Raw genomic sequence first — 24783 nt, 5'->3', positions numbered from 1 at the left:
TCGTGCACCCTCTAGGATACGACAGCATGCACGAGGGGGGGTTAAATGTGCATCACGGGAGGGAAAAGCAGCAGCTACGCCTCCATGCATCATTAATCGCTGTCACATCCTTTGCTCTCCAGCGGGTCAGGGAGTTGGTATGACAGCAGTGGCCGCAGCAGCACTCACCTTTCCAACACAGCAGAAAGTGAAGGCAACGTCCACACGTTCCCTTGCACCTTCGCTAGGCGTGCGACCGCAGCTTGACTGGGAGGCGCGTGGTCCACAGGCGGCACGGCCAAGTAACTTGGAAGTCTCCACCAGCCAGAGGCTGAGGTTCAGCCTGGCTGTAGAGAGGGTGGAGAGTGGCCCAGTGCTCCTCTCTTCATTGGGCACTGTCATAGCTATTGAGGGTCCCAGCAGAGAACGATGGCCTGGGCTACACAGCTCCACACCTGGTGGGGAAATCCAAGGCTTTGTCTTCTTCTCGGGCCCTGCAGGCAGCCCGGGAGGAGGCTCCCTGTCCTCCTCAGCACTGATAGACAAGACACCCGATGCCGACAGATGACAGAAACCCATCGCTGGCATTTGCACCACCTGTGGCCAGGCGTACACTTGGGTACCATCTGCCGGTGGTCATCCTGGCCATATGGACAGAGACATGAGCCCCCACATACGCGTTGGCCAAGCAGCTGTGAAAGCCTTACAAAATAGATGACACCTGCCACCAGCATGGATGTGACGCCATTTACAGCGTCTCTTCTGCCCAGATTTAGCAGTGGCTTGAGATGGCCGATGGATAAGTCAAACTAGAGGGGAGGCTCCTCCGTCCTGGGGCTCTGGCTGTGTGGTTCCTCAAGCCTTCCTGTCATTGCATGAATCACAGCCACCTCCAAGCGCGTGGAAGAGGCAAGTGAGCAGATGTATGTCTCACGAGGCCTTCTTCCTGTCTGCTTTAGGGCACCTCAGCACAAGACAAGTCCTCAACTTGTTTTGATCTGGCTAGCGATTCTGGTTGCCCTGGTTTTCAAATGCTTTATTACAGGTACCTTCAAGGAGCCTAGGTTTTTCCAGGATGGAGTGACCATCTTCTCACCCATCCCTGCACTCTAAAATTGGTTGCAGTTGAACACTGCGTAATTTGCACATCCAAAAATACAATTCCTTTGAAAACTGTCAGCTGGAGCACTTCTGCAGTGTAAACACAGGCTCTTCAGCATCACCTATTCAGGCACAGAAATGCAATTGCGTGTGTACTTTTGGAAACGGGAGCTTGTGCACATTTCCCTTCAGTGAGGATTACATTTCTGTTAATGAGCCCCTAGGAAATCACAGACTATATGTTTTTTAAACTTAGCTCCATACCCACACACAACCATCCCCTGACCTGAGCCAGCATCAGAAGATCGAGCATTCCCAGTTTTGTGTAAGGAAACGAGACACTGATGTTTCATGGACTGCAGAAGCAACCATACACCTGCGTTTTGAGAGTCTCATCAACACCCCAGCCTAGGGACAGCCGTGGGTGCAAGGGCAGAAAGCAGTGTTGAGGTGATGCTAGAGTGCTCTGAGGTCCACCTTGCAGGAGGAATATGATGCCACCCCAGGGATAAGGCAATGTGGAGGCCCTGAGACATCCAGAGATGGAGGCCCAAAGCCAGCTTTCCCCTCTCTTTCCATCATTTTTCTTCCACGCTGCTGCCAGCTCCTTACTGCACCTGCTAAAATCACCCCAGGCACCAGGTCAGCCCATTGCAGGGTCCCAACTGGAGCACGAAAGCAAGAGCTGTATGGAGATCCTAAGAGACATATCCCACTTGCCCTTCTGAAGCTAGTGAAGATGACCCAATGCCCAGCATCCGTTCTGGTTTTTTGGGTCTGCCATTTCCCACAGACAGCGCCGTAGCCGCCCTCTGAGCTTAGGTACCCTGGAGCCGAATTAGTCTCTGCGGTGGCCCAGGGAGTGTGCAGCGCTGGAGGGACAGAGGGTATGTCAGCCCCACGCCATCCTGATACGGCCCTGGACAACTCTCTGGCCTCAGCATACAAACCACATCACATATTTTTAAATTAGCCCTGGCAAATTCATCATCACTGCTGAAGGTCAAAGTCTCCGGTTATCTCTGTGGCTTATGCAGAAGAAATGCCTGGAGACCCAACATCTGGGTCCCTCAGCCTGCAGGTTGTGCAGGTAGGCGGAGGTGTGTGAAGCAGATTCAGAACTACACAGAAATGCAGTATTTTACTTCCAGACGAAGAGAAACAGAGCATGGTGAGGAGAGGGGAAAAAATCCCAGGTGAGGTCAGGAATGAAGAAAAAAGCAAGGCGGGAGGGCGGGGGGGAAACGTGAAGAGAGAGAAGGAGAAACAAAGCAAAACAGCTGTTCGAAGAGAGATGGGTATCAGGTACTCAAAAGCAAAGTCTGTCATTGGTACCACTTTGTAATCTGAACGCGATGCAAAGCAAAACGAAGAACGGAACCTCCGTTTTCCCCACGCCGCTTCTCACGTGCTGCGTCCTGCAAGCAGCACAGCGTGCTCTGCCGCAGCAGGCTGCCAAAAGGCATTAGACCAGTAAGCGTTCACCTGGGAGATCAGACTCGGGCTTGATGTGAGGACATCTGAATGGTCGCAGTCAGAGCAAACACTTAGTGAAACCGCAGGGGCCTGCATCTGGTGCATATGGATTTTTTTGTCCATTACTGAGGTTTTAAAAGGCAGCTAAGCATAATTACAGCTTGTAATTTCTCTATGTTACTTTACAAAGCATCCGGGCATGACATTGATCCTGTGCACTGCTTTTAACACAGATGTGAGCATTTCTTCATTGATAACACACCAACCCAGTGTATTTCATTCACAGAACTTGCACTTAAGATGAAGAAAATCCAGAGGACTCGGCAGACTGTGCTGGCGGATGCTTAGCAGGACCTGCCAGTCCTTGGGTGGGCCATGTTGATTTCCCGGGAACCATCTGGTGAACAAAGAGCAGCCTCATCTCAGGTGAAATATATACATTAGTCATTTCCAGGTACTCATCTTATTTCAAACAAACTCTGAACGAAAAGCATTGGACTGATTCCCTGGTGTATTGGGTTTGCATAGCAAGGTTTTGCTAGCAGGGGAGGCTACAGGGGTGGCTTCTGTGAGAAGCTGCTAGAAGCTTCCCCTATGTCCGACAGAGCCAATGCCAGCTGGCTCCAAGACGGACCTGCTGCTGGCCAAGGCCGAGCCCATCAGCCATGGTGCTAGCACCTCTGCGATAACATGTTTAAGAAAGGGGAAAAAACTGTTGAACAACAGCAGCCGGAGAAGGAGTGGGAATATGTGAGAGAAACAAGTCTGTAGACACCAAGGTCCATGAAGAAGGAGAGGAGGAGATGCTGCAGGCGCCAGAGCAGAGATTCCCCTGCAGCCCGTGGTGAAGACCATGGTGAGACAGGCTGTGCCCTGCAGCCCATGGAGGTCCACGGTGGAGCAGATATCCACCTGCAGCCCATGGAGGACCCCACGCCAGAGGAGGTGGATGCCCAAAGGAGGCTGTGATCCCGTGGTAAGCCCGTGCTAGAGCAGGTTCCTGGCAGGACCTGGGGACCCGTGGAGAGAGGAGCCCACGCCGGAGCAGGTTTGCTGGCAGGACTTGTGACCCCATGGGGGACCCATGCTGGAGCAGTCTGTTCCTGAAGGACTGCACCCTGTGGAAAGGACCCACGCTGGAGCAGTTCATGAAGGACTGTCTCCCATGGGTGGGACCGCACACTGGAGCAGGGGAAGAGCGTGAGGGGTCCTCCCCCCGAGGAGGAAGGAACGGTGGTGACAACGGGTGACGAACTGACCACAACCCCCATTCCCCGTCCCCCTGCGCTGCTGTGGGGGAGGAGGTAGAGAATTCAGGAGTGAAGTTGAGCGCAGGAAGAAGGGAGGGGTGGGGGGAAGGTGTTTTAAAATTTAGTTTTTATTTCTCGTTACCCTACTCTGATTTGATTGGTAATAAATTAAATTAATTTCCCCAAGTTGAGGCTGGTTTGCCTGTGACAGTAATTGGTGAGTGATCCCCCTGTCCTTATCTCGACTTACAAGCCTTTTGTCGTATTTTCTCTCCCCTGTCCAGTTGAGGAGGGGAGTGATGGAGCAGTTTGGTGGGCACCTGGCAGCCAGCCAAGGTCAACCCTCCACACCTGGAAGTAGAACGTAGGCCAACCTGCTTTCGTCCTCCATGCAGATGCCACACACACACTTATTCCTTGTGACTTGCTTCCTCAAAGACATCTCCATGTGTGCACCAACGGCTTGTCCTGACACGCCAGCGTTTGCCTACAATCAGGCACAACCAGCACATATTTTCCCCCAGACAAAAAACTGTGACAATGCAAATGTCCCCAAGGAGACAAAAATCTCTCGTCGTCTCTTCTCCAGGAGTCTCTTGGTGCAGCCCTGATGTCCCACTCTGCAGACACCCAGCGCAAGCACAGCAACCGCAAAGTGCAAAACTTCAGCTTCATGCTTAGGCCAGGCCTTGAACTTCTCTTTTCCTCTTTGGCCGCTGCTGCCCTCCAGCACGAGCACCTTGCAGTACTCTTGGCGTTCACCCTCCTGCCCCACAAAGGGTCTTGTTCCCATGTTGCAGCGGGGGACATGAGGCGCAGATGGATCCAGCAGCATCCCCTAGGAAAAATGCAGGGTCCCCTAGGAAAAACACAGGGTCCTCTAGAAAAAAAAGGGGGTCTCCTAGGAAAAACGCAGGTCTGCTTGCTTCAGCCCGCCCTGAGGAAGGATGAAGGCTGTGAGCATGGAGGAGGTGACTGAAAATCTCAGGCTGAGTTTGAGATATTTAGGGCAATTACACAAGTGTAAGTCTCTCAGCTCAAGACATGAAGTGCCTTGACACTGATGAGTGCGGATGAGCGTTCCCGTATTTGCAAACATTGTGCCAGCGGTATCTTCCTTTCTGGAGACCCAGAGTATGCCCACAGGAGACCCAGGTGAGCTCACAGAAGGTTTCTTTAAAAAGAGATGAACAGGATCTTTCTAATACAAGGCCCAAAAGTACCAGCTTCATCAGCTCTGGAGTGTTTTGAGATTCCTTTCTCCAAAGAACTTACTGAAAAGGGAGTGATAGTAAGTGGGAGGGCAGTAACACACATTTTTTTCTTGGCTCTCAGAAGGAAGTGCTTGGTTATCAATATCCCCCCTTGGTAATGGGAGATGAACTGTGGCCAAGATCCATGTTCTCCTTTTTTTCCCTCAGCTTCTCCTCTCATCTTTTAACCAGACGTGCTACGCCAAGCGTTCAAAAGACTCTGGGTAATTACATCACTAGTACATCATCTTGGGAGAGAGAAGCGTGTTTGCTCCATGACTTACGCTGGCACAACACAAAGCACACCTACCTAATTATTAAATATTTATTGCACCTTTAATAGGTCAGTTACAAAAGCAAAATATTCCAGAAGAGCAGGCTGGAAGGAAAGGGAAAGTACAATTAAAGGCTGCTGTTTTGTTGCAGTGTCAGGGCCAGGTGCAACACTCCTAATTTCCATTGTAAGGCAGTGGCAAATAACCTGACCTTCCTATGATAAAAACTGATGCAGCTGTGCCTGGAGTTGTTGCCTCTAGCAGCTTCCTCATTTCTGCAACTCTCTGCACCATTGCTTAATGCTGGACATGACTGACCAACTGTGCCATGGCTGTAGTAATATTTTCCCTGTAGCTGTCCCTTTTACTGCATCACATGTTTGAGTGGTTGGGTGACTTAATAGTGGTTTGGGGAGACAGAAGTTTGTCTTAGATACGCTCACAGGAGCTTGGAGGGGTTAACTTGTGAGACATTACCACAAGCTGCTGGATCGGGGTCCCTGCTCCCTTTTCTTTTCCTTTGTTCTTCCTCTTCCCCCCCCCCCCCAGTTTTCAGGTTTCCTCGCTCTCCATCACATGCCTATGAGGAAAGGGAACATAAGTGACCATGCCAGAGCCCAAAACCTGCAAGAGCTGGCTTTCCGTTGGTGAACACTTCGCAATGCCACCCTTGGGATGTCCGGCTGCAGAGCCCCAGCCCACCTCGGGTCTCACCGCTGAGCCACCAACACGCACTGTGGTGACAGAAAAGACAAAAGCAACTCCTGGAAAGCAGATCCATGTCTCCAGAGCCCAGCAGATTTGCTTGCCTTCAGCTGCCAAGAGAGAAACGCAGCTGGAAAGCTGCTGGCAGAGCCGCGTGCGGGGCTGCAGGAGCATCACACTGTGACCATAGGCCATGGCTCTGGCTTATTCATCCAGATGGACACCACAATTTAAGCCCTATCTAACCGGTTGTCCTGCCAGGGTTCCTGCTGCCCACCTTTCCCAGCAGCTCAGAAAGAACTAAAGACATAATTTGTTCAGCCTTCCAAACCTCCCGTGGGCCTGACCCTGAGCACACTGAGGTTCACTGTCCGCTCTGGACAAAGCCCTTCCCCACTGCTGCTACATGTTGCTCTCACCTAGCAGGTGACAGAAATCAGCACAAGCAGAGTTTAAAAAAAACAGATGGCTTCTGTCACAGGAGCTTTAAAGATGATTAAAAGAGGTCAAATTTTCATTGAATTCCCACCTGGATGTTTGTGATGGTCATGGGGTGCATGGGCTCGCCAAAAATACAGCCCTTTTTACTAGCCTACATCTAAGTGGTGCTGATTAATTCACTTGAGGGCACCTAAATTTAGACCTGCCAACTTTCTCTCCCACAGTCTTTCCACACATCAAAGGAGTGTAGCAATTCATTCTTACCATGCATGGGTGGCATGAGCATTCATCAATGCCTCTAGAGCTTTTGCAAGAGAAAATGTCTAAGGACTGATCTTTGAAGCCATCACTGCATTTCTATGCTGTCCTTCCTCGAGCCACGTTCTCTGACTTTAAGGAGCAAGCAAAACCACGTTCCTGAAGGGCAAAGACGTGTCTTTAAAAGTGCTTCCTGGCTTACCCCTGCATTTGCCAAGAGTCGTCTATTGGCTCGCCATCCTATCAAGTGACTCCTGGGTATGACATGGCATATAGCAATCTGCTGAAGCACAAAATTTGTTTAATTTCCAACTTCCCCACAGTCAACTTGCATATTTTTAACAGCCATGTTCCCTCTCCGACAGCTCGGGGGAGAGAAGTATGTTGCATTTATGGCTGTGAGGAAGGTGGGTGGGAGCGAGGGCAGATGAGAAGTAAAGGCCCCCACAGGCGAGTGACTGTGCGTGGGACAGCTACAGCACTGTTGAGCTAAACAATGAGACGCACCATAGTTTAAAAAAAAAAAAGAGACAAAGATAATATGAAAACAGGGTGTGTTTTCTGGGTGTGTGGGTTTTTTTTCCCAGCCAGAGGACCCACATTCCTCTGTATGATTTTTATTACGTGCTGTCATGATAGTAACTAGTACACGCTAAGAATCAAGTGCAGATCACATAAATTATATTACTGTCCAGTTATTTTAGGCAATCATACAACAATTCCACAGCACCATTTTGGACTTCAAACTGCTGTATGCCTAAGCTTGTACTTGACTGTAAGCACACCAGGAGGCAAATGATCGCAGGTGGGATCTGAGGACAGGGGACACGTAGACACCTCTCCTCGTAGTTCACAGAGGGTTTATCCATCCACGGTCACCTATAGAAAGCAGCACTAAGGAATTTATTATCTGGGTGGTTTGTTTCCTTCCTTTGCTTGCACTAGCTTCTGCAAGAGCCGTGCAATGCCTAGCTGAGACGTTCGGCAGCTGGGTTTTAAAGGTAGTCCGGTTTCTCTATCGTTTTGTCCTGCCTGGCAGCAGGTTTCAAAGCAAGGTGCCTTGGCTGATAAGGCTTTCCTGCTTTCCCTCTCCTGAGCCAGCCACAGCAGCTGCACCTCTCCAAAGCAGCACAGGGCACATGCACCAGCTGCCTCTGTCTGCCACAGGGGCACATCAACACAAGGGCAGCATGGACCAGCTGGAAGAAAAAGCAAAAGCCAGCAGGAGCTACCAAGCCCTCGTGGCACTGCTGCTCACCCACAGACATCCTAGCTCCTCTGATGTTGCCACCAAAGAAAAAAGGGGATGCTCATGGCATGGAGCGGGCAGGGGAAGGAGCATGGAGAGCAGCACCCGAAGTGCTTCGGGTAGGCAAAACCAGGTCTGGAAAGGGCTAGAGAGGCGACCCACCATGGTGCACACAAAAGTTGCACCCATAAGCAGGGAGAAGAGCAAAGGGGATGGCACCACGGGGTCAGAAAGGAGAGCCTAGTGGTTGTTGTGGTTCTGCTGCTGGAATAAGCCATATGCGTAATAAACTTCCAAAATAAAAACTGACTTATTCTCAGCACAAATTTCCAACCTAAGAGATCTCCAACACAAATCTCATGGGGCAAGCTTTGAGGCTGTGAGGGGTGTTACCAGCTTTTCAGTGTCTACCACAAAGCAAAGCAACACATCAGGGCACATCATGTTGGGATGGGTTGGTACCTGTATCCAAGCTAAACTGTCTTTTGTGTTTTTTTTTTTTTTGATGAAGAAGCATCTTTTTATCCAGGACCTCCACTAAGTCTTCCCATCCTCTGCTCAGCTGCATCCCAGAGCAAACCTTCCACAGGCCGGTAACCTGGCTACTAAAGTCTGCAGAAATACCCTTCATGACATATTCAGCACTCATCAGGTTTTGGGATACTTGGTGCTGAGTGTGTCATGAAGGGTTACTGACTCCATACTCCATACTCCAACATGAAACCCTACCAGCCCAACAGAAGGAAAGGAGGGCCACGACAGCCCTGTTTTGCGCTCCATTGCACTCTGGAATGGGCAGTAGTGCAGCAGGCTGCAGTAGAACAAAGGACCTCTCTGAAACACAGAGAAATAAATGAGAGAAACGGAAATTTAAGTTTCCACGACAGAGTCCCCTTGGCTGGAAAAGCTGAAAGGAATTGTTTCTGTGAGGACTGTTTCTGGTCCTGGCTGACTTCTTCCAAGAGGAGAACTACTAAAGATGCTCACAGTGTCTCTAGTCATCTATATTAATTTTAGTGTTTACCACTGGACAAGCACCACTCATGTCAGCAAGCGCTTCTGTGCTGCAGAAAGCCTGCAACCCACAGCGGAACAGAGCTGCTCTGCTGCCCTATCCTGTGCTTCGGGGCGGGGGGGGCGCGGGGGGAGAAAAAAAAGGAAAAAAAGGAAAGGAAAAAGCACTGCCGTGAATTATTCCTCCGATCTGGCCCTCTCCTGCCTTTCAGCTCTGCAACAAGCCGGGCTCTCTCCGCATTACGGAGCGCCAGCCCTCCTTCTTCCCGGAACGCCAACAGGCCGCCGCGTCAGAGAGCCCGGCTCTGCAGGAGGGGGGGAAGGAGGAGGAGGGAAACCGTGCGAGCCAGGCGAGGGACGGTGCCTCCGAAATACTTCCTGCTCATCGTTACACAGCACTTTTTCCACAGCCCATGGGCTTTTTGTTGTTGCTGCTGCTTCTCCCCGGCCGCCGGCGGGGATGCAAGGCCCGCCCTCCCCACGTACGCCGCCGCGCCGGTGCTCCGCCGGGCGGGCGGGCGGGCGGGGCTCAGGCTACCGCCGGCTCCCCTCGCCGCCCCCCGCAGCCCCCGCCGCTGCCCGCCCCGGCGCCCCGGTGACCGGCGCTGCGCGGGCACGCGCACCCCTCGCGCGTCCCGGCGTCACCCGCGCCCGGGGGAATCCGAGGCCCGCGCCATGGGGCGGTGAAGGAGCGGGGAGGAGGGGGGTGGGCCCGCGCATGCGTGGTGCGGCGCGGCGCGGCGACGGGCATATAAGGGGGGCGGCGGGGCGGTGGTGGGAGAGCGCTGAGGCGGCTGGAGGTGGCGGAGCGGTCCTGAGCTGAGCTGAGCTGAGCCGAGCCGAGCGGAGCGGAGCGCAGGGACGAGGCCCTCGGCCGCCTTCTTGCCGTTTAGCCGCTGACCCTGAGCCGTCGCCCCGCCGACCCTCCTCCCCAGCCCCGAGCCGTCGCCATGGTGAAGAGCGTGGGAAGCCTGGTGAGTCCGTTAGGCGCGTGGCGGCCGTTGGCGCCGCGCGGGGCCGGCCATACTCCACCCTCCGGCCTGGCCGCCCCGCCGCGCAGGTGGCTCCGGCCGGCGGGCGGCCTCCTCCGCCGGGGACCCCGCGGAGAGCAGCGTGTTTCTTCCTCCGCCTTGGGCGTGGCGGCCACCCTCCCCGGACGGTGCGGCCACGTCCTTTGGCCGTGAGAGGAGAGGGGAGGGCGGCGAGGTGAGCATCGCCTCCCCGGCAGGAGGGGAGGGAGCGGGCTTGCTGGGCCGCCTGCGGCGCTCCCGGCCGCTGGGAGAAGCTCAGGCGAACAGGTGCCCCTCCTCGGGCTGTCGTGGACCCCGGTGAGGCCTTGGCCCGTGGAGGCTGGCGGCTGAGAGTCCGTGTGCGCCGGGGACACAGTCTGGGGACCGGGGCTGCCCGGGCAGGAGCCTGCTTCACCGCTACGGCGGGGAAAGGGGAAAGCTGAAAGCAGGACTCGCTTAGACCAAAGGGAGGGAACAAGTAACTGTATGACCTGAGGCTTCAGATAGTCAGAATGAAAGGGGAGATGATGTAATTTCATACTGTGACAGATTGTTGCTCATCTCCCTTTAAAATCTTAAGGAAATGTCATGTTTCATTTCTCAAGCTGATAATAGAATACTACAGTACCCTAATTTAGAAGTCCCGGCTTGCCTTACTTACTGCCAGTTTGTAGGGGACTGGGTGGCTTTCTTAGTAGAGATTGGCCCAACTTCTGGTGTGTTTCTGGATAGGAGTTCATGGAAAACATGAATCCGGTTTTGTTGACTTGAAAGGAATTACTAGAGCCCATTCCTGTACTAAAATAACTGGAATTGCTGGCATAAGAAGTATTTCCCTTGTTATGGTGCTGTCTGACCTGTTCAGTACACTAATGCAGCACCTTGTTGTTTGGATGGTTCTATGACTACAAACACGTCTGTGGCTTTGGGATACAGTATAGTAATAAAGCCTAGACCAACATATGGAAAATACTCTGTTAGTGATGAAATAGTATGTGGTCTTGTGCACGGCAGCTGATGTGGTTGATAGACAACAATAGAGTATTTGTTAGCTGTAACTTATGAACCCAAATCTCAAAAAATATTCTCTGTGTAAGCTTAGCGAGCTCTTCATTTCAGGAAAAATCTTGTTGGGCTAGTCTTGCATTTTGAACTTGGAATTTGGTTGAAGTGTCAGTTTGATCTGGTTGTGAGGGGCTTGTGAGTGATGCTGTATGGCATCCAAGTTTGTCTTGTACGCTGTGCTCTTCTATAGTCAGTTTGCTGTGTAAGTGAAAAGCATGACAGACTTCCCCTGTTGGACTGCTAAGGTGTTAACATCTGACATGAGCATACTAATTCTTGTGACCACAGCTAAAATACCTATGAATGCAGAAAGCACCTTAAAGTTAAGATGAACGAAATGCCTTATCATTCAGGCCCTGGAGATGGAAGAGTGTGTGAGTTCAACCTGAAATTCTTATTCTTTCTCTGTTTATGGAGGGACAGAAGGGGCAAACTTTTTGATACTGGCTGGAACAGCTTAACAATGGAAAGTCAATAAACCTGGCTTTGGAGGAAGAGCCTGCTCTAACTTAAAGTGGTCTAGTCTTCCACTGTCCTCCCAGCAGTGAACACTGTTGTAGTTAAAGCATAGTTTTGTTGCTCATCCATGGAGAGAATGGATTCAACAGTCATGCTGATGACAAGAGTTTAACATCAGCAACACCCAGAGTATTTCAGTACAGTGCAGCTGGGATTTCTGGATTAACTGTTTTTCAGTAAAGCAGATTTGTATTCTTTTCTGATACAAAGAGGAAGACCCTTTCTTTCACTAGCTTCTGTGAGTGATATCTGTACAGCAATGTGAACATGACAGCTAGCTAGATGTGGCCCTTTTCCTAATACATATCTTCAGAAACTCACTAGCTTCTGAAGAATGGCTACTTTCAGGGTGCTTTACTGGTCTCTCTCAAGTCTCTGCTAGTGGACAGGAAGAGCAGTACTTCACTTGGTTTAAGTATGTGGTCTTGAGATGGGTGACATGTAACTTGTAACAGTGTTTGACTATGGGACATAATGCCTTTTATAGCAGAAGCTAATGGGGTATATAAACAGTTAAAAAGCTGATGTTGCCAAAGCTTTCCTCTTCACACTAGCTGCCTCTCTATTATTTGAGTCAAAGCAAATACTGAAAACTTGCAGCTTCAGATGCAGATGATAGTTTTAGAAGTGCTGTCTGCTAGGGAGTTCAAGCAGTTGAACCTTCAGTCTGTTTAGGCTAGCTTCTGTATTAAAAAAAACACACCACTAAATTATGTAATAACCATTGACAGTCAGCTGATGACTGGGTTAATCCAAGTTCAAGGGTGGCTTGATATGTGTTGGAAATCATGTTTACAACTAAGGTCCACACCATCTGGCAGATTTGATTAAAGCTATCTTATCTATTCCTGAGAGCAGTAGTCTCCTTTCAGCTGTGTCTGTGGTCAGTAGCCTCCATTTTGATGCTGAGAATCCCTGCTGAGAATCCCTGCTGCACTAGAAGCTTTCATTACTAGAGCCTTCTCTTTGCCCTTGGAAACAGAGGTCTGCTACCAATGTATTCGTTGAATGCACTTTTCTGCTGGAGGACAATACAAGCAAAATGAGGTCTTGCCTGTGCTCGGGGAGGTTGTAGTTAAATGTTAAAAAAAAACAAACGCAAACCAACCAACTGGTCAGAGGTTTCCCCCAGTAGGGTGCTACCTGAAGAAAATATTGATTAACAAAGTTATAAAATCCTCTAATATTGTGACTAAATGGTCTTGTGGTGGGAGGTTCCCTTTCTGTAAACAAAGATGATTTGGTTTTTCTATGAAAGCTTGTCACTTCACAGTTAACACAAAAGACAACTATGGAAGTCAATCGGACAGGTCGAGTAGCTTGTTTTGCCCGCGCTACTGTCTTCCTTCCTCCAGGGAAATTAAGCTCTTTGGGAAAACTTTCAGGACTTCTCTTTAGTTCGATATTTTTTAACTTGCAAGTGTAAGCACCTTTGGACCCTGCATCTCTCTTCACTCTCCCACAACAGTTCTAGCTGATCCTAGAGATCACTCACAGGGCAACACCTGATTGTAGTCATGACCAGGTCTCCAATGGTGTATGGTGTGTGACCAGCTGTAGGTATCATGCCCTCCCACTTTCCCCTTGTTCTGTGCAATAGCAAACCTGATGTGTGTGTGGCCATATGACAAACACATCCCAGGGATGGACTTCCTTTTGCAGAATACAGTAATTATGCAGCTGGACAGAAGACTTAAGGGTAAGAAGAGGATGGTCTTAACTGGCAGGTGCAGGAAGTGGAATTGGTAAAGAGCTGGTGATGTTACAATGCAGAGGTGTGAGAAGCTATACTGAAAACCAAGCTGTAGTATTTGAAGGTGGGGAGGAGTGAGGCTTGACTGAGGAGCTTGTGGTATAAATAGTTGCAGGGAGCAGCTAGCATGGTTGCTGTGTACAGGGACACTGAACTTTGTTGGTGGGAATGGGGTACTTTTGGGATTAGGGTGCAGGAATGCATACTATGTCAGTACAGGAGTGGGGGAATGTGGAGAGACAGGAGAACTTATTGTTCCCATCTCTCAGACTGAGAGTAGGTAGTGTGGAGTGTTAGCTGCTGATCTTACAGCAGAGTAGACTCTCTGAATATCCAAGATGTAAGGATGGAAGAACTCAACATGTGGAGGCTGCACTTCTGAAGATAGCTATGTTGGCAGGGAAAATGTCTTATCAACATAGAGATGTAATGCCGGGTGTGTTTGAAGTTATGAAGACTTTCACATAGGTTTATACATAAGAATGCAGGACCGTCTGCTTGCTTGTTCAATACATGTGTGACCAGTTTGACTGTGTGCACTCTTGGCTCCTCACCTGCATGGCATTCTTCAATGTGGGGGAATAGCTTACTAGAATAAAGTCTCAGCTTACTGTGGCTGATTGCAGAAGCTGGCATTAGTTAACTCCTGCACTGGAAAACCAACCACTGTGTAAATGTGGCAGTAACCATATTGCTTTCAGTTAGCTGTTGCTGACAGAACTCTAATGCTCTGGTCTGTTAAGTTGGGGAGAGTAAAGCAGCTATCTTTTATATGCATAATCTGAAATGAAGTTTATATTAACAGCTTTCCTGAAGCTTGCATTGCCATGACAGTGAAGTTTAGGAATGTTGAAGCAGCTTGTACTTGCTTTGGAAAAAAACTGTCAAGAAGTAGCTGATTAGCATTTTCTGCTTCTACCTGAGATACTTGTTTGCCTCTTGTTATATGCAAGTATTTATTGCTTTTAATGTCTTTCAGTTCTGCTAAAACATTCACTTTTTGCCCAGAAAACATGGTTAATGGCATGTAAGGAGCTCTAAATTCCAAAGAACTTTGTCCGAAAATGATTGGTGTGGCTAAGGGCAACAAACAGACTCGAAGCTGCAAACAAGTATTGGGTGTTACTTGTGTAGTCTGTATGTGTAGCATTGCTTTGGCTAGTGATGTTACATGTCGGTTCACTTGGCAAAATAAGTATAATGACTATCCTATGAGGTTGCTTTAGAAAACATGCTGTAGAGTAAACAACACAACATCATTTTGATGTTAGCCATTGGTTGGAAAAGGCATCAAACTGGAGGAGCATACAAAGGTTTGTGTCCTTTTCAGATTCTGCAGAGGAAAGTCTGTCCCAGAAGAAAATGGAAGTCTTTCTGCTGAGACAGAAATGAGAAAATGGATTATTAAAACCTGTAAGGATCACATTCAGGGGGTAACACTAAACAGAGCTGCCAGAGTTGAGGATGGGAGGCTAGATTAATTTCTAGCTTCTGTTTCCACAATTCAGTGAGTTGGAGTGACTGAGCATTGTGGTCTTTTCTAATTGAAGAGTTATAAGGCACTGGCTGATGCTAGCACTGATGAAAGCAATTCATACTGAAGCACTTACATGATGGTACAAATACCCCAGTTATGTGAAGTGTTTAAAGAACTACCAAAATGGTTAGTGTGTTAAGACTGAAAGCAAGCTAGCTTTGGGATTAGTCTAAATTGTTTTGGGAAGGAGGGGGAAAATCATTAATATGTTCAATTCTTTTTTTGTAGTCCGAATTTGAGGCAGAACTGAAATCTGCTGGTGAGAAGCTTATAGTAGTTGATTTCTCTGCCACGTGGTGTGGACCATGCAAAATGATCAAGCCCTTTTTCCATGTAAGTAGCCTTTTTGTTTTTATTGGCAACTGTATTAAAGTATATACAAATGTTTTCATGCTGCTTGATGATAACATGGAGGAAACTTCCTTTTGCCACATGTGATTGCCAGCATTTTCTGGAAAAGGGAGAAGTCGCAGAAGTATCTACTTTGAGACTATTGAGTTAAATATACTGACCTTTGATATAGCCGGGAGCTTAAATGTGGTTTAACTTCTGCTGTCCTAATGCTTACATGTATCTTGGGTCTATAGGGACCTAACAATTGCATTGCCTCAAGAGGTGGAATATAGAATGGAAACAATACTTACCCTTCTGTACACAGTTATTGTAATACTCTAGCTGTGTTTAGGTAACAGTGTTATCTCCTGGTAAAGTATGAGATAAGCTGTAACATCTTTTGGTGATCAGCTGAAGGCTGTAAGAGAAGGCCTGTTATCTATATCTTGAGATATTTGGGTCTTCTCTGTGGGCAGTATGTTTGAACAAGTTTCAACAGACTCTTCCAGGTATTGGAGCAGAAAATAAAATTTTTGCTCTAGTCAGTAAAATAGCTGCTTTAAGATAACAAGGGAAGTTTCACTGGCGAGTAAGCAGCACTAGGCTTACAATTTACATGTAAATTGTGAAAGAAAGCTTTCCTGGAATACTGTAACTGCATAGTTTCTTATTTCATTCTAGAGTTTGTGTGAGAAGTATGGTGATGTGGTGTTCATCGAAATTGATGTGGATGATGCCCAGGTATGGTCCAGGGTAATGCTAATAGAGGGCAGCTAATGAGTGCCACACAAGTGACAATGAAGAACTCTTTCTAAAATGTCCTTGCAGATACTGGAACAAAATGAGAGATTGCTTCAACTTTGAGAAGCAGAGATAGAGGTTTAGCACTTAAACTGGAAAGAATGATTTTTTTTTTTAGACACCTGAACAGAACAAACTGCTTGGTTATCTGCATGGTTGAAGCCCTATGGCATGTGTTAGATAACTTGGGAATACTGACCCTCTACTTTGGGAGGGAGCGTTAGTCTAGGGCCTTAAGCTGCTCTGATGCAATCTTCCCCAAAACTAATGGCTCACAACTGTCTGGTGATCCATCTGGTCTCTCCACTGCTCTTGGCACTGTTCCCTCTTTCATGTCCTGAATTAAGTGCAATAAAATGTCTGCTGTATAGCAGTTCCAGCAATGTCGAATAGGTGTTTGAACAGTGTCAGGTGGAAACACAAGACTTGCCGAGGAGCTCTTGAGCCTTACAAATAGTCATCTCTGTTTTGATGCAGAGGTTTGGTTTTTTCCCAAACATAGAGTACAGGTATAGTAAATGTGTTCTTGCTATTGCATGAATTAAATGCTGAAGGAAGAATCTTTCAGGCTTACTTCAGGGAGATGCAGAAACACTGCACTGTTGTGCTAGTGATGGACTACCAGAAGTGCTTTTGCTTCATTTTGAGCAGTAATGGCTTCGCCTTATCACCTAAACAAAAGGCAGGTAGTGGCTTCTAAATTTAACATCTTTTGGACATGCATAGCTGAAGATTGTTTTCTGTCTCTTCCAGGACGTTGCTACGCACTGCGATGTGAAGTGCATGCCAACGTTCCAGTTCTACAAGAATGGAAAGAAGGTAGGCTCTGCTCTTTTGGAACTGGAGCAGGCAAGCTAAACACTTGAAAGAAGATTGGGAATGTTAGACTACATAGCCTGCTTTCTCTTGATGATGTATCTGAGGCACCACTGGCATTAAGACACTCCTGAGAGCAAGCAAGTTGATCTTAGTGCCACAGCAAATGTAACACGGACCAGCAGTTAACTGATGGAGCAAACCCTATTGTTCACAGGTAGTGAACTCAGTTAGCGTTACAGGTCAGTCTTACAGGCAGAGCTTCATGAGAGATTAGTGGGGTTAGATGTCTGGGTTAAGACTGCTAGTCTGTCTGCCTAGACCCTGCTTTTTACTGATCTTGGTTAGTATTTGTTCTCTGGATGCGGCTCATGTTCAAGCAGAGACATGACTATATGTGCCTATGGAATCCCACCCAAACAGAAGTCTCTAAAATGGTTGAATATACACACAGCTGAAACAACTGCTTGGATGCTTTTACACAGAGGCTGAGTAACCTGTGAAGTGGAGGTCCTGTCCCTGTGAGAGGACTGAACAGAACTCTTGTGCCTGCTCTGCCAAGAGGTGGATGAGATGGCATGCAGAAGTGGGCTGCTTGTGCAGGGTAGTTGTGAATGGCTCTCTGCCTGAACTAAAGAATTGCAGAGCTCAATGTGTTATGTCGGGCTTTTAGTTTGCCAAGCAAGCTGAAGGTAGGCTTTTCTAAAGTAAAACAATGCCTGGATGGAAGCTTTGTGGCTGAAGGCAATGGAATTGCGCCTTGAAAAGTGAGTGTCAGATGTTGGGTGACCTTCAGTTCAATTCAGTATGGGGCCAAATCATGACTAATAACGAACCTTTGACAGTTTTCTCATGGTAAACTTCCACACCTTTATAGTGGAATTGGAAGAACTGAGATTATGATGTGGCAGTGTGTGAAGGTGATATGCTTAACCCTGTTGTGTGCCTTTTTATTTTGGGTGACCTTGGCAGTTCTCTGGACACGTGTATCAAGCAAGCAATTTCATGGCCTGTAGTGTAGTCTGCTCTGTAGCTTGCATGCCTGTAGGAAGTCGGAGCTGCTGTTTTTGAGACATGAATGTTACCTTTGTCTTTCTGCTGTGTAAGTTGCAACAAGGACAATTCTCACAGGAGAAGCCAGGCTTAGGGACAGGTCATTTGGAGCAATTCTTCCAGAATTTGATTGGTAAGGGTCCAGAGCACCCCAAGGTGACTTTGAGCTACCTCTGCTGTGCGGTGACCTCCAGAGTCTCTTCAAGCCTGTATTTGAGTCTTACATAGCATTGGTTCAGGATCAGTTGTCTTTTCCCTTGTTTTACCTGTAGAAGGCTTCAGCAGTGGTAGTCTGGAAGTGATTCTTGATAGACTCTTGTCCCAGTTTTTGCGTGAGTTGAGTGGGAGATGAATAGATGAATATCTGCAAAATACTCCCTGTTTTGGGGATGAAAAAATTGTAGTCATAGCAGAGTTGTATAGTTGTATATGTGTCTGGATGCTATGCAACTAATGTTATGAAGCATTGAATGCAATGGTTCTAAAAATCAATCTCTCTTTACAGGTGCAGGAGTTCTCTGGGGCCAATAAAGAGAAGCTGGAAGAGACCATTAAAAGTCTAGTCTAATCTCCAGCCATGGAGACATTGAAGCATGACTGCTTCGGCTAAATTATAGCCTGTAACTTTTCTACTTAAAAAAATCTAAACAAGCTAGCTAGGTTAAGTGGTGGAAACTATCCTCTTGATCTATGTAAATGAGTACAATAAAGTGTAAATTCTTCACTTTTGGATATTGCCCTGTGTTTGAATGAAAATGGGAGGAATTTTGTAATGTCATCAAGGTGTCAATTTTTGCTGTGTTAAAGGAGTGCTATCTGGATACAAAGACTCTTGTCACATGCAACCTGTTGCTGGGGTGGAAAATGGTGTTGCATGGGATAGCCATGACAGTTGCTTTAGAAGTCACCAGGCTATAATCTGAAGAGTGGCAGTCTGGCTTGCAGGTACAGCAAGGGAGTTGTGGAAAAGAGGGTGGTCAGTGGGTGGGATACATTCTTTCTTTCGTTACCTCTTTTTAGCTAAAGATTCTTTTAAAACTTGTCAAGTTTCATTTTAGACTTCAAAGCTAAGACTTGGCTTATCAGAACATAATACCAATTACCAGAACATAATACCAATCCTGCCATGGAAGTGTAAGGTAGGACTCGGAGCTGCTGCCTTTTTGCCTTTCCAGTTTTGTCTTGCCATTGGTGTACCTTCTGGTTCTATTAGTAGCAAAGTATGTTTAGTCTCTGAGTTGGGCTGCTTTGTTCCTAGGCAATAGTCTGGAACAAATTACTGAAGAGGTAAAATTCGTAGTATCTTAAGCCCAAGATAATTTAGATTTGTGTATTCTTGCCATTTTCATTTGACTACACTCTTGCATTCTTAGAACACACTGGACACTTCTTTGTGCTGGACAGTAAACTGGACTCTGCAGTCCTCCAAATCTGCATCGGGTTGTCTGGATGAATGCTCACCTGCCAGCCTCTGCATACCATTCAACTGCTCTTCCCAGAATTACCAAGGAGAACTGCTGTGTTTTTTCACCATATCAAAATGGCTTTCTTGCTGGCTTGGGTGTTGTCCTGGATAAGAATTCAGTAAATAAGGAAGCAGGGCTGTAGCTAGCAGCTATGCCTAATGCTGTGGTTAGGGCTAGGTGAGCTGTGCTGCTCATTGAGTATCACTGATGAAAAAGTAAGACTTCCTGCTACGTATGCAGACAATGTGGAATGAGTGAGCAGCTTGGCTTTGTGGTAGGGAGCTCATGTGTGACTCAGCCTTACACTCATTTCACAAGCATGCATGAATTTCCTGGCTCTTGAGGACTGGGAGCCTTCAACAGCTTGCTGCATAGGTTCCCTATCTGAAACAAGACTTTTCTAGTCCAAGAAGTGACCACACCCTTTAGTTGAGGATGAGCCATCAAGGACCTTCTTGGATGTAAGCTCTGGGTGGTGATTATGCAATGAGAAGGACACGCAAAATGTTTTCTGTGCGGGTCTGGCTACTTGACTAAGAGTGTGTTTAAAAGACTGTTCACGCAGGTAAGTGGGAAGCCACTACCCCAAGTGGTGCCTTGGACAGACTCATGGGGAAAGAGTAAAATGAAGCTAGAGCAAGAATGCACCAGTAACATCACACCATCTACAAACAAGCATTGCTTTTAAAAGCAGTTCCTGTGTGGCCTGCTTATTCCCTCTGGGCAGTAGTTGGGAGCAAGAAAGGTTTTAAAAATCCCTGGTGAAAAGTCCAGGTGAAGTTCAGCAGGAGCCCCTAAAATCCAGCTTCATCTTTAAGAAATAAGGAAGCTACTAAGATGTACTGCAACATACAGTATTTCTGCTGAGGTGAGGCCAGACCAGGCTGTAACCTGCCTGTTACAGGGGAAGGGTGCAGTTAAGGGGAAATGCTGCTATGTGTTGAGTTTGACTTAATGCTTTGTTTACTCCCTTAGTAAGATGCCACTCTGCAAAGATCCAGGTGACAAAAAAGTAACTGGAAATTCAAGACAGGATTGGGAAAGATCAGAAAGGCTGGAATAGCTCTTGTGCTGAAACTGGTGGTGCACAGCAGTTCTTACAAGTGCAGTAGTCTTCAGCTTCTGTGCTGCAGTTATCTTCCTGTTTTGAGACCTGGCACATAGGCATGGTGTGATGAAAATAACTTGCATAGCCTTATTTGAAAGGAGGTGTTCTTTAAGGCTTGACTCTTTGAGGATTATACAGTGAGGATCTGTGTGTTAGGTAAACTTCCCCTTTAAAGGAACCAGCAAGCAAATTCTCTTCAAATGCATAGTTATGCCAGAATTTGAGTGTTTGAAGTTGGTCCTTGTTACAGGTGATGGACAGCAAAGCCTAATGGTTATGCCTAGCTGAGATGTAAGGAGTCTCAGTTCCTACAGCAATGTCCCTACTGGGAGGAGAGTACCCCAGTGCAGGACTGGAACTGGACTGAGTCCTCCAACAGGCTAGGACATGGGGTTTCAGCCTTTAACAAAGCCTAGATGTAGCAAATAAACCTAAATGGAATGGGTACAAGTGGCCTTGCTAAAAACTTGGGCGGTATGCCTTGCCATGTGGGTATTAATTAATACCCTGGAGAGCTCAGTGGGTGCATTTGTTTGCTTGCTTGTTTTTCATGTGAAGGAGGGAGACCGGTGTTACCATGTGCCAGACAGCAGTGGAGCAGAGTCAGCTCTTTGATTGAACTCGTGGTCTGTGGTTTGCATGAACAGAACTGACTGCTTTGATCCGGTGATCTGAAAAGATGTCTTTAAGAGGGACGTGGAAGGCGGGCAACTGACTCGAATGTTTGGAAGAAGCTTGATGTACATGGCAGAGAAGAAACGACATATCAAAGTTTCTTCTGGGAGTAAGGGCTTCAGGGAGAAGTTCTCCTCTCCTCAGGTAATGACTGCAGTCTATTTTATTTGGCTATGAAATCGCTGGGATCTGTGCCCTGCTGTCAAACCAGTAGAGCAAGATGTTTTTGTCTGCAGGCCTGTTACATAGCTTGCTTTCTTACAGTGGGCCGGCCAACAGGAAGAGAATTACTTCCTTGAGCACAGCAATTGGAACACATGGCTGGAATAACTTAATGGCATAACGAGAGAGGACTAACTATCATGAAAGGGAGGGCCAAGGGGTCACAGTGAGTGGACGAGGGAACTGTGCATGATTAGATTGCAGTGAAATAGTGACACTCCTTAACTCTATCTGTGTGTTCTGAAACTGCTGACATGCACCTGGGGAAGGATTCTCTTAACCACCTGCACATCTCTTCCGCATCTTCTCTTGCAGCAGTCAGCCTAACTTCAACTCCAGTTAACCATCTGCTTTTCATTCTTTCCTTGACCTGAATGAAGTTAGACTTGGATTTCTCCCCTGAATGATTCCAATAAGAGTATTTGTAATTACTCTGATGTTTAAATTCATCAAAACTAGCTGGATCTAGCAAGGACAAAAAACAACTTCTATTGTTTTACCAATACCAACAAACGGTGGCGTAGCAGCTCCTCTGTGTTGCACTGTATGACATGCAACTTTCAGCCACCCAAAGAACTGGCTTGAGGAATATGCTGGTGAAATCCTTGCTAGAGTAACTCTTGTAGTGCTGGTCCCTGACCCTTGGTGAAGGGTGGGAGAGACTGACTAGCGGGTTGATCTTGGCTGGCTGCTGGGTGCCCACCAAGCTGCTCTTATCACTCTTCCTTCTCAGCAGGACAGGGGGAGAAATGACAGAAGAGCTTGTGGCTCGAGATAAGGACAGGGAGATCACTCAGCAATTGGTCATAGGAAAAACAGACTCGACCTGGGGAAATTAATTTATGGCAGAGTAGGATAATAAGAAAGAAGAACAAATCTATAAATACCTTCCCCTACCTCTCCCTTCTTTCCAGGCTCAATTTCCCTCCTGACTCTTCCACCTCCTCACCCCTGAGTGGTGCAGGGGGATGGTGGTTGCAGTCAATTTGTAACGTCATCTCTGCTGCTCCTTCCTCCTCACGCTCTTCCTCTGCTCCAGTGTGGGGTCCATGCAATATAGTCCTTCGGGAATGGACTGTTCCAGTGCAGGTCCCCCATGGGCCACAGGTCCTACCAGCAAACCTGCTCCAGCGTGGACTCCCTTCCACAGGCCAGAAGTCCTGCCAGGAGCCCGTTCCTCTGCGGCCTGTCCATGGGCTGCAGCTTCCTTTGGGCATACCCACCTGCTCCAGCATGGGGTCCTCCATGGGCTGCAGGTAGATATCTGCTCCACCGTGGACCTCCATGGGCTGCAGGGGACAACCTGCCTCACCATGGTCTTCACCATGGGCTGCAGGGGAATCTCTGCTCCGGCGCCTGCAGCACCTCCTCCCCTTCCTTCTCCCCTGACTTTGGTGTTTGCAGGGTGTTTTTTCTCGCATACTCTTGTTCCTCTCTCCCTGCTGCTGTTGTGTAGCTTTTTTTTTTACCCTTTCTTAAATATGTTATCACAGAGGACTCCGCTTTGGTCAGTGGCAAGTCCCTCTTGGAGTCAGCTGTCACTGTCTGATGTGGTGGCAGCTTCTGGTGTCTTCTCATAGAAGACACCCCTGCAGCCCCCCCCACTACAAAAACCTTCCCATGTAAACCTAATACACTGACATGCTGACAACAGGCAGTGCAGGACTTAGAGGGCACCAGGCTCACCAGGGGCCTGGCCATGGAGTCTCTGCTCTTCGTCTGAAGCAATAACTGTGTACCAACTCTACACCAGCTGCTGAAACCTTTATCTGTAGGTCTTCCTTAGTCAGAAGACCAAGCACAAAACTAGGCAGGAAGAAGAGTCTGATAAGGAGCTCTGGGGAGTCAGTGGGCGCTGTACTCAGCTGAGTGGAGGTTGAACCATACTGTGGCATCCTTATTTTTAATGGAGGTTTCATGCAGGTGAGAAGCATACCCAGCCAGATGCCTTCAGATTTGCTAAGGATCAACTAGATCAGTTTGAGGAACTTGAAAAAGTCTTGTGGAGATGTTAGGGAAGCACATCCACAGGAAATGCAATTTTTTTCTCCTCTGGAGAGGGAAAGCTGAGATGGTCCAGGTTGGTAGATAGAGAAGGTGAAGAATGCATGGGAGCTGTGTGAAGCCTCCTCTCTACGTGCACCTGGCAAAGACAGATTTGTAACAGATACAAGTCTCCACAAGGTGGCAGTGATTGTCCATGTTTATACGTACATTTATACACACGGCTCTGGGAATGCCTTGTGCTTTTCCCTCTCCGACAGCACTGAGGTGATGGTAGTATCTCTAGGTAACGGGCTAGAGGAGTGTGGGTTCCTACTATCCAGATGGCACCATCTGCCTGGCCCCCAGGAACTGGAGCATCTGTGGTGGGGTGGATGTGGCAGAAGTGTGAACAGACTCTAGGGAGGCAGAGAAGCCAGGCATCAGGTCCAACTGCATCCACAGAGGAAGAGTTTTAGACCAGGCTTGGGTCACCTCCCCTCCACTTGAGTCAATCCATGACATTTCCTCAGGGAAGGAATCAAGTCTGGTTTTTCACCTTTCTTTGCATCTGTTTCTAGTTCATCTGAGAGAGGAACCTGGGGGAGGAACAAGGGCTGGTACCATGAGCAGCCCTCAGAACTGTGAAGCCTGCTCGTAAGGGAAATGCAGTGGTCAGTTTTAGCACCACTTAGCAGGATGGCCGCAAAGGCTTTCTAGAAAGCAGAGCCCATGTCCAGCTAGTAACGAGGCGCTGAGGACAGGGAGGGACAGGAGGCATCTCTCCATGCTTAGGTAATGGCCAGCAGCTAGCTAAGCTGTGAGGGATCTGGAGCTGATGCTGTCTATCTGGGTGGGGGTGTGAGAGATGAACAGCTACAGTCAGGGGTTGTGGGAGCAAGGTAAGAGCAAAGGATCTGAGGTATGTTGTGCTTGCTTCAATACAGGCTGCACCAGAGGTGCTGAGGGGGTTAAGGTTGGATTTGGTTCAGCTGGGGAACAGGGCTCGCATGAGAATGGATGCTGTAGCTGGGCCGTGTTGTCCTGACCCCTGCTGTGGACATCCACCCTGGAGGACCATGAGGGAAGCTCAGCAGGCAGCAATGCACTTCTGGGTTTCAGCAACCCACAGCTCTTTGCAGCAATTCCCAGGGCTTCCTGAGGCACACCTTGGTGTGGCAGGCCATGGTGAACTCCTCAAGGCTGGTCCCCACTGTGTCCTGAGCTCAGGCAGGTTATTGCCACCAGCCCCAGCTTGAATTTGCTTAGGAACAGGACACAAAAGTTGCAATATTTATTAGACTGGAACACCTCTAATCTAGAAACTGTTTCATTTCGCACAGGTAAGCATAAGGCATTAAGCGGTTAAACCACTACTTTAGAAATAATGATATATATAAATGAAGAGCTATTTAGCCAACAGAAGATAAAGCCTGCAGCT

General features: G+C 48.0%; 1 protein-coding gene across 5 annotated transcripts; it reads left to right on the top strand.

The window, feature by feature from the left end:
• Positions 1–9610: 9610 nt before the first annotated feature.
• On the top strand, positions 9611–18612 carry LOC142075689 (thioredoxin). Of its 5 annotated transcripts, none has more exons than XM_075137445.1 (5): positions 9611–9975; positions 15114–15218; positions 15900–15959; positions 16773–16838; positions 18394–18612. In XM_075137445.1, the coding sequence occupies exons 1-5, from the start codon at positions 9952–9954 to the stop codon at positions 18454–18456; spliced, it is 318 nt and encodes a 105-aa protein (XP_074993546.1). In that variant the 5' UTR covers positions 9611–9951; the 3' UTR covers positions 18457–18612. The 5 variants fall into 5 exon arrangements, 4 of the variants coding, with proteins under 4 accessions (XP_074993546.1, XP_074993547.1, XP_074993545.1 ...); XR_012670990.1 differs by having other exon boundaries at positions 9696–9975; positions 16773–17052; XM_075137444.1 differs by having other exon boundaries at positions 9696–9975; positions 16773–16868.
• The last annotated feature ends 6171 nt before the right edge of the window (positions 18613–24783 follow it).

Source organism: Calonectris borealis, chromosome Z (genome assembly GCF_964195595.1).
Source record: "Calonectris borealis chromosome Z, bCalBor7.hap1.2, whole genome shotgun sequence".
In the NCBI taxonomy this organism is placed as follows: domain Eukaryota; kingdom Metazoa; phylum Chordata; class Aves; order Procellariiformes; family Procellariidae; genus Calonectris; species Calonectris borealis.
The sequence above is the reverse complement of the archived record's forward strand: the minus strand, read 5'-3'. Positions and strand labels throughout refer to the sequence as shown.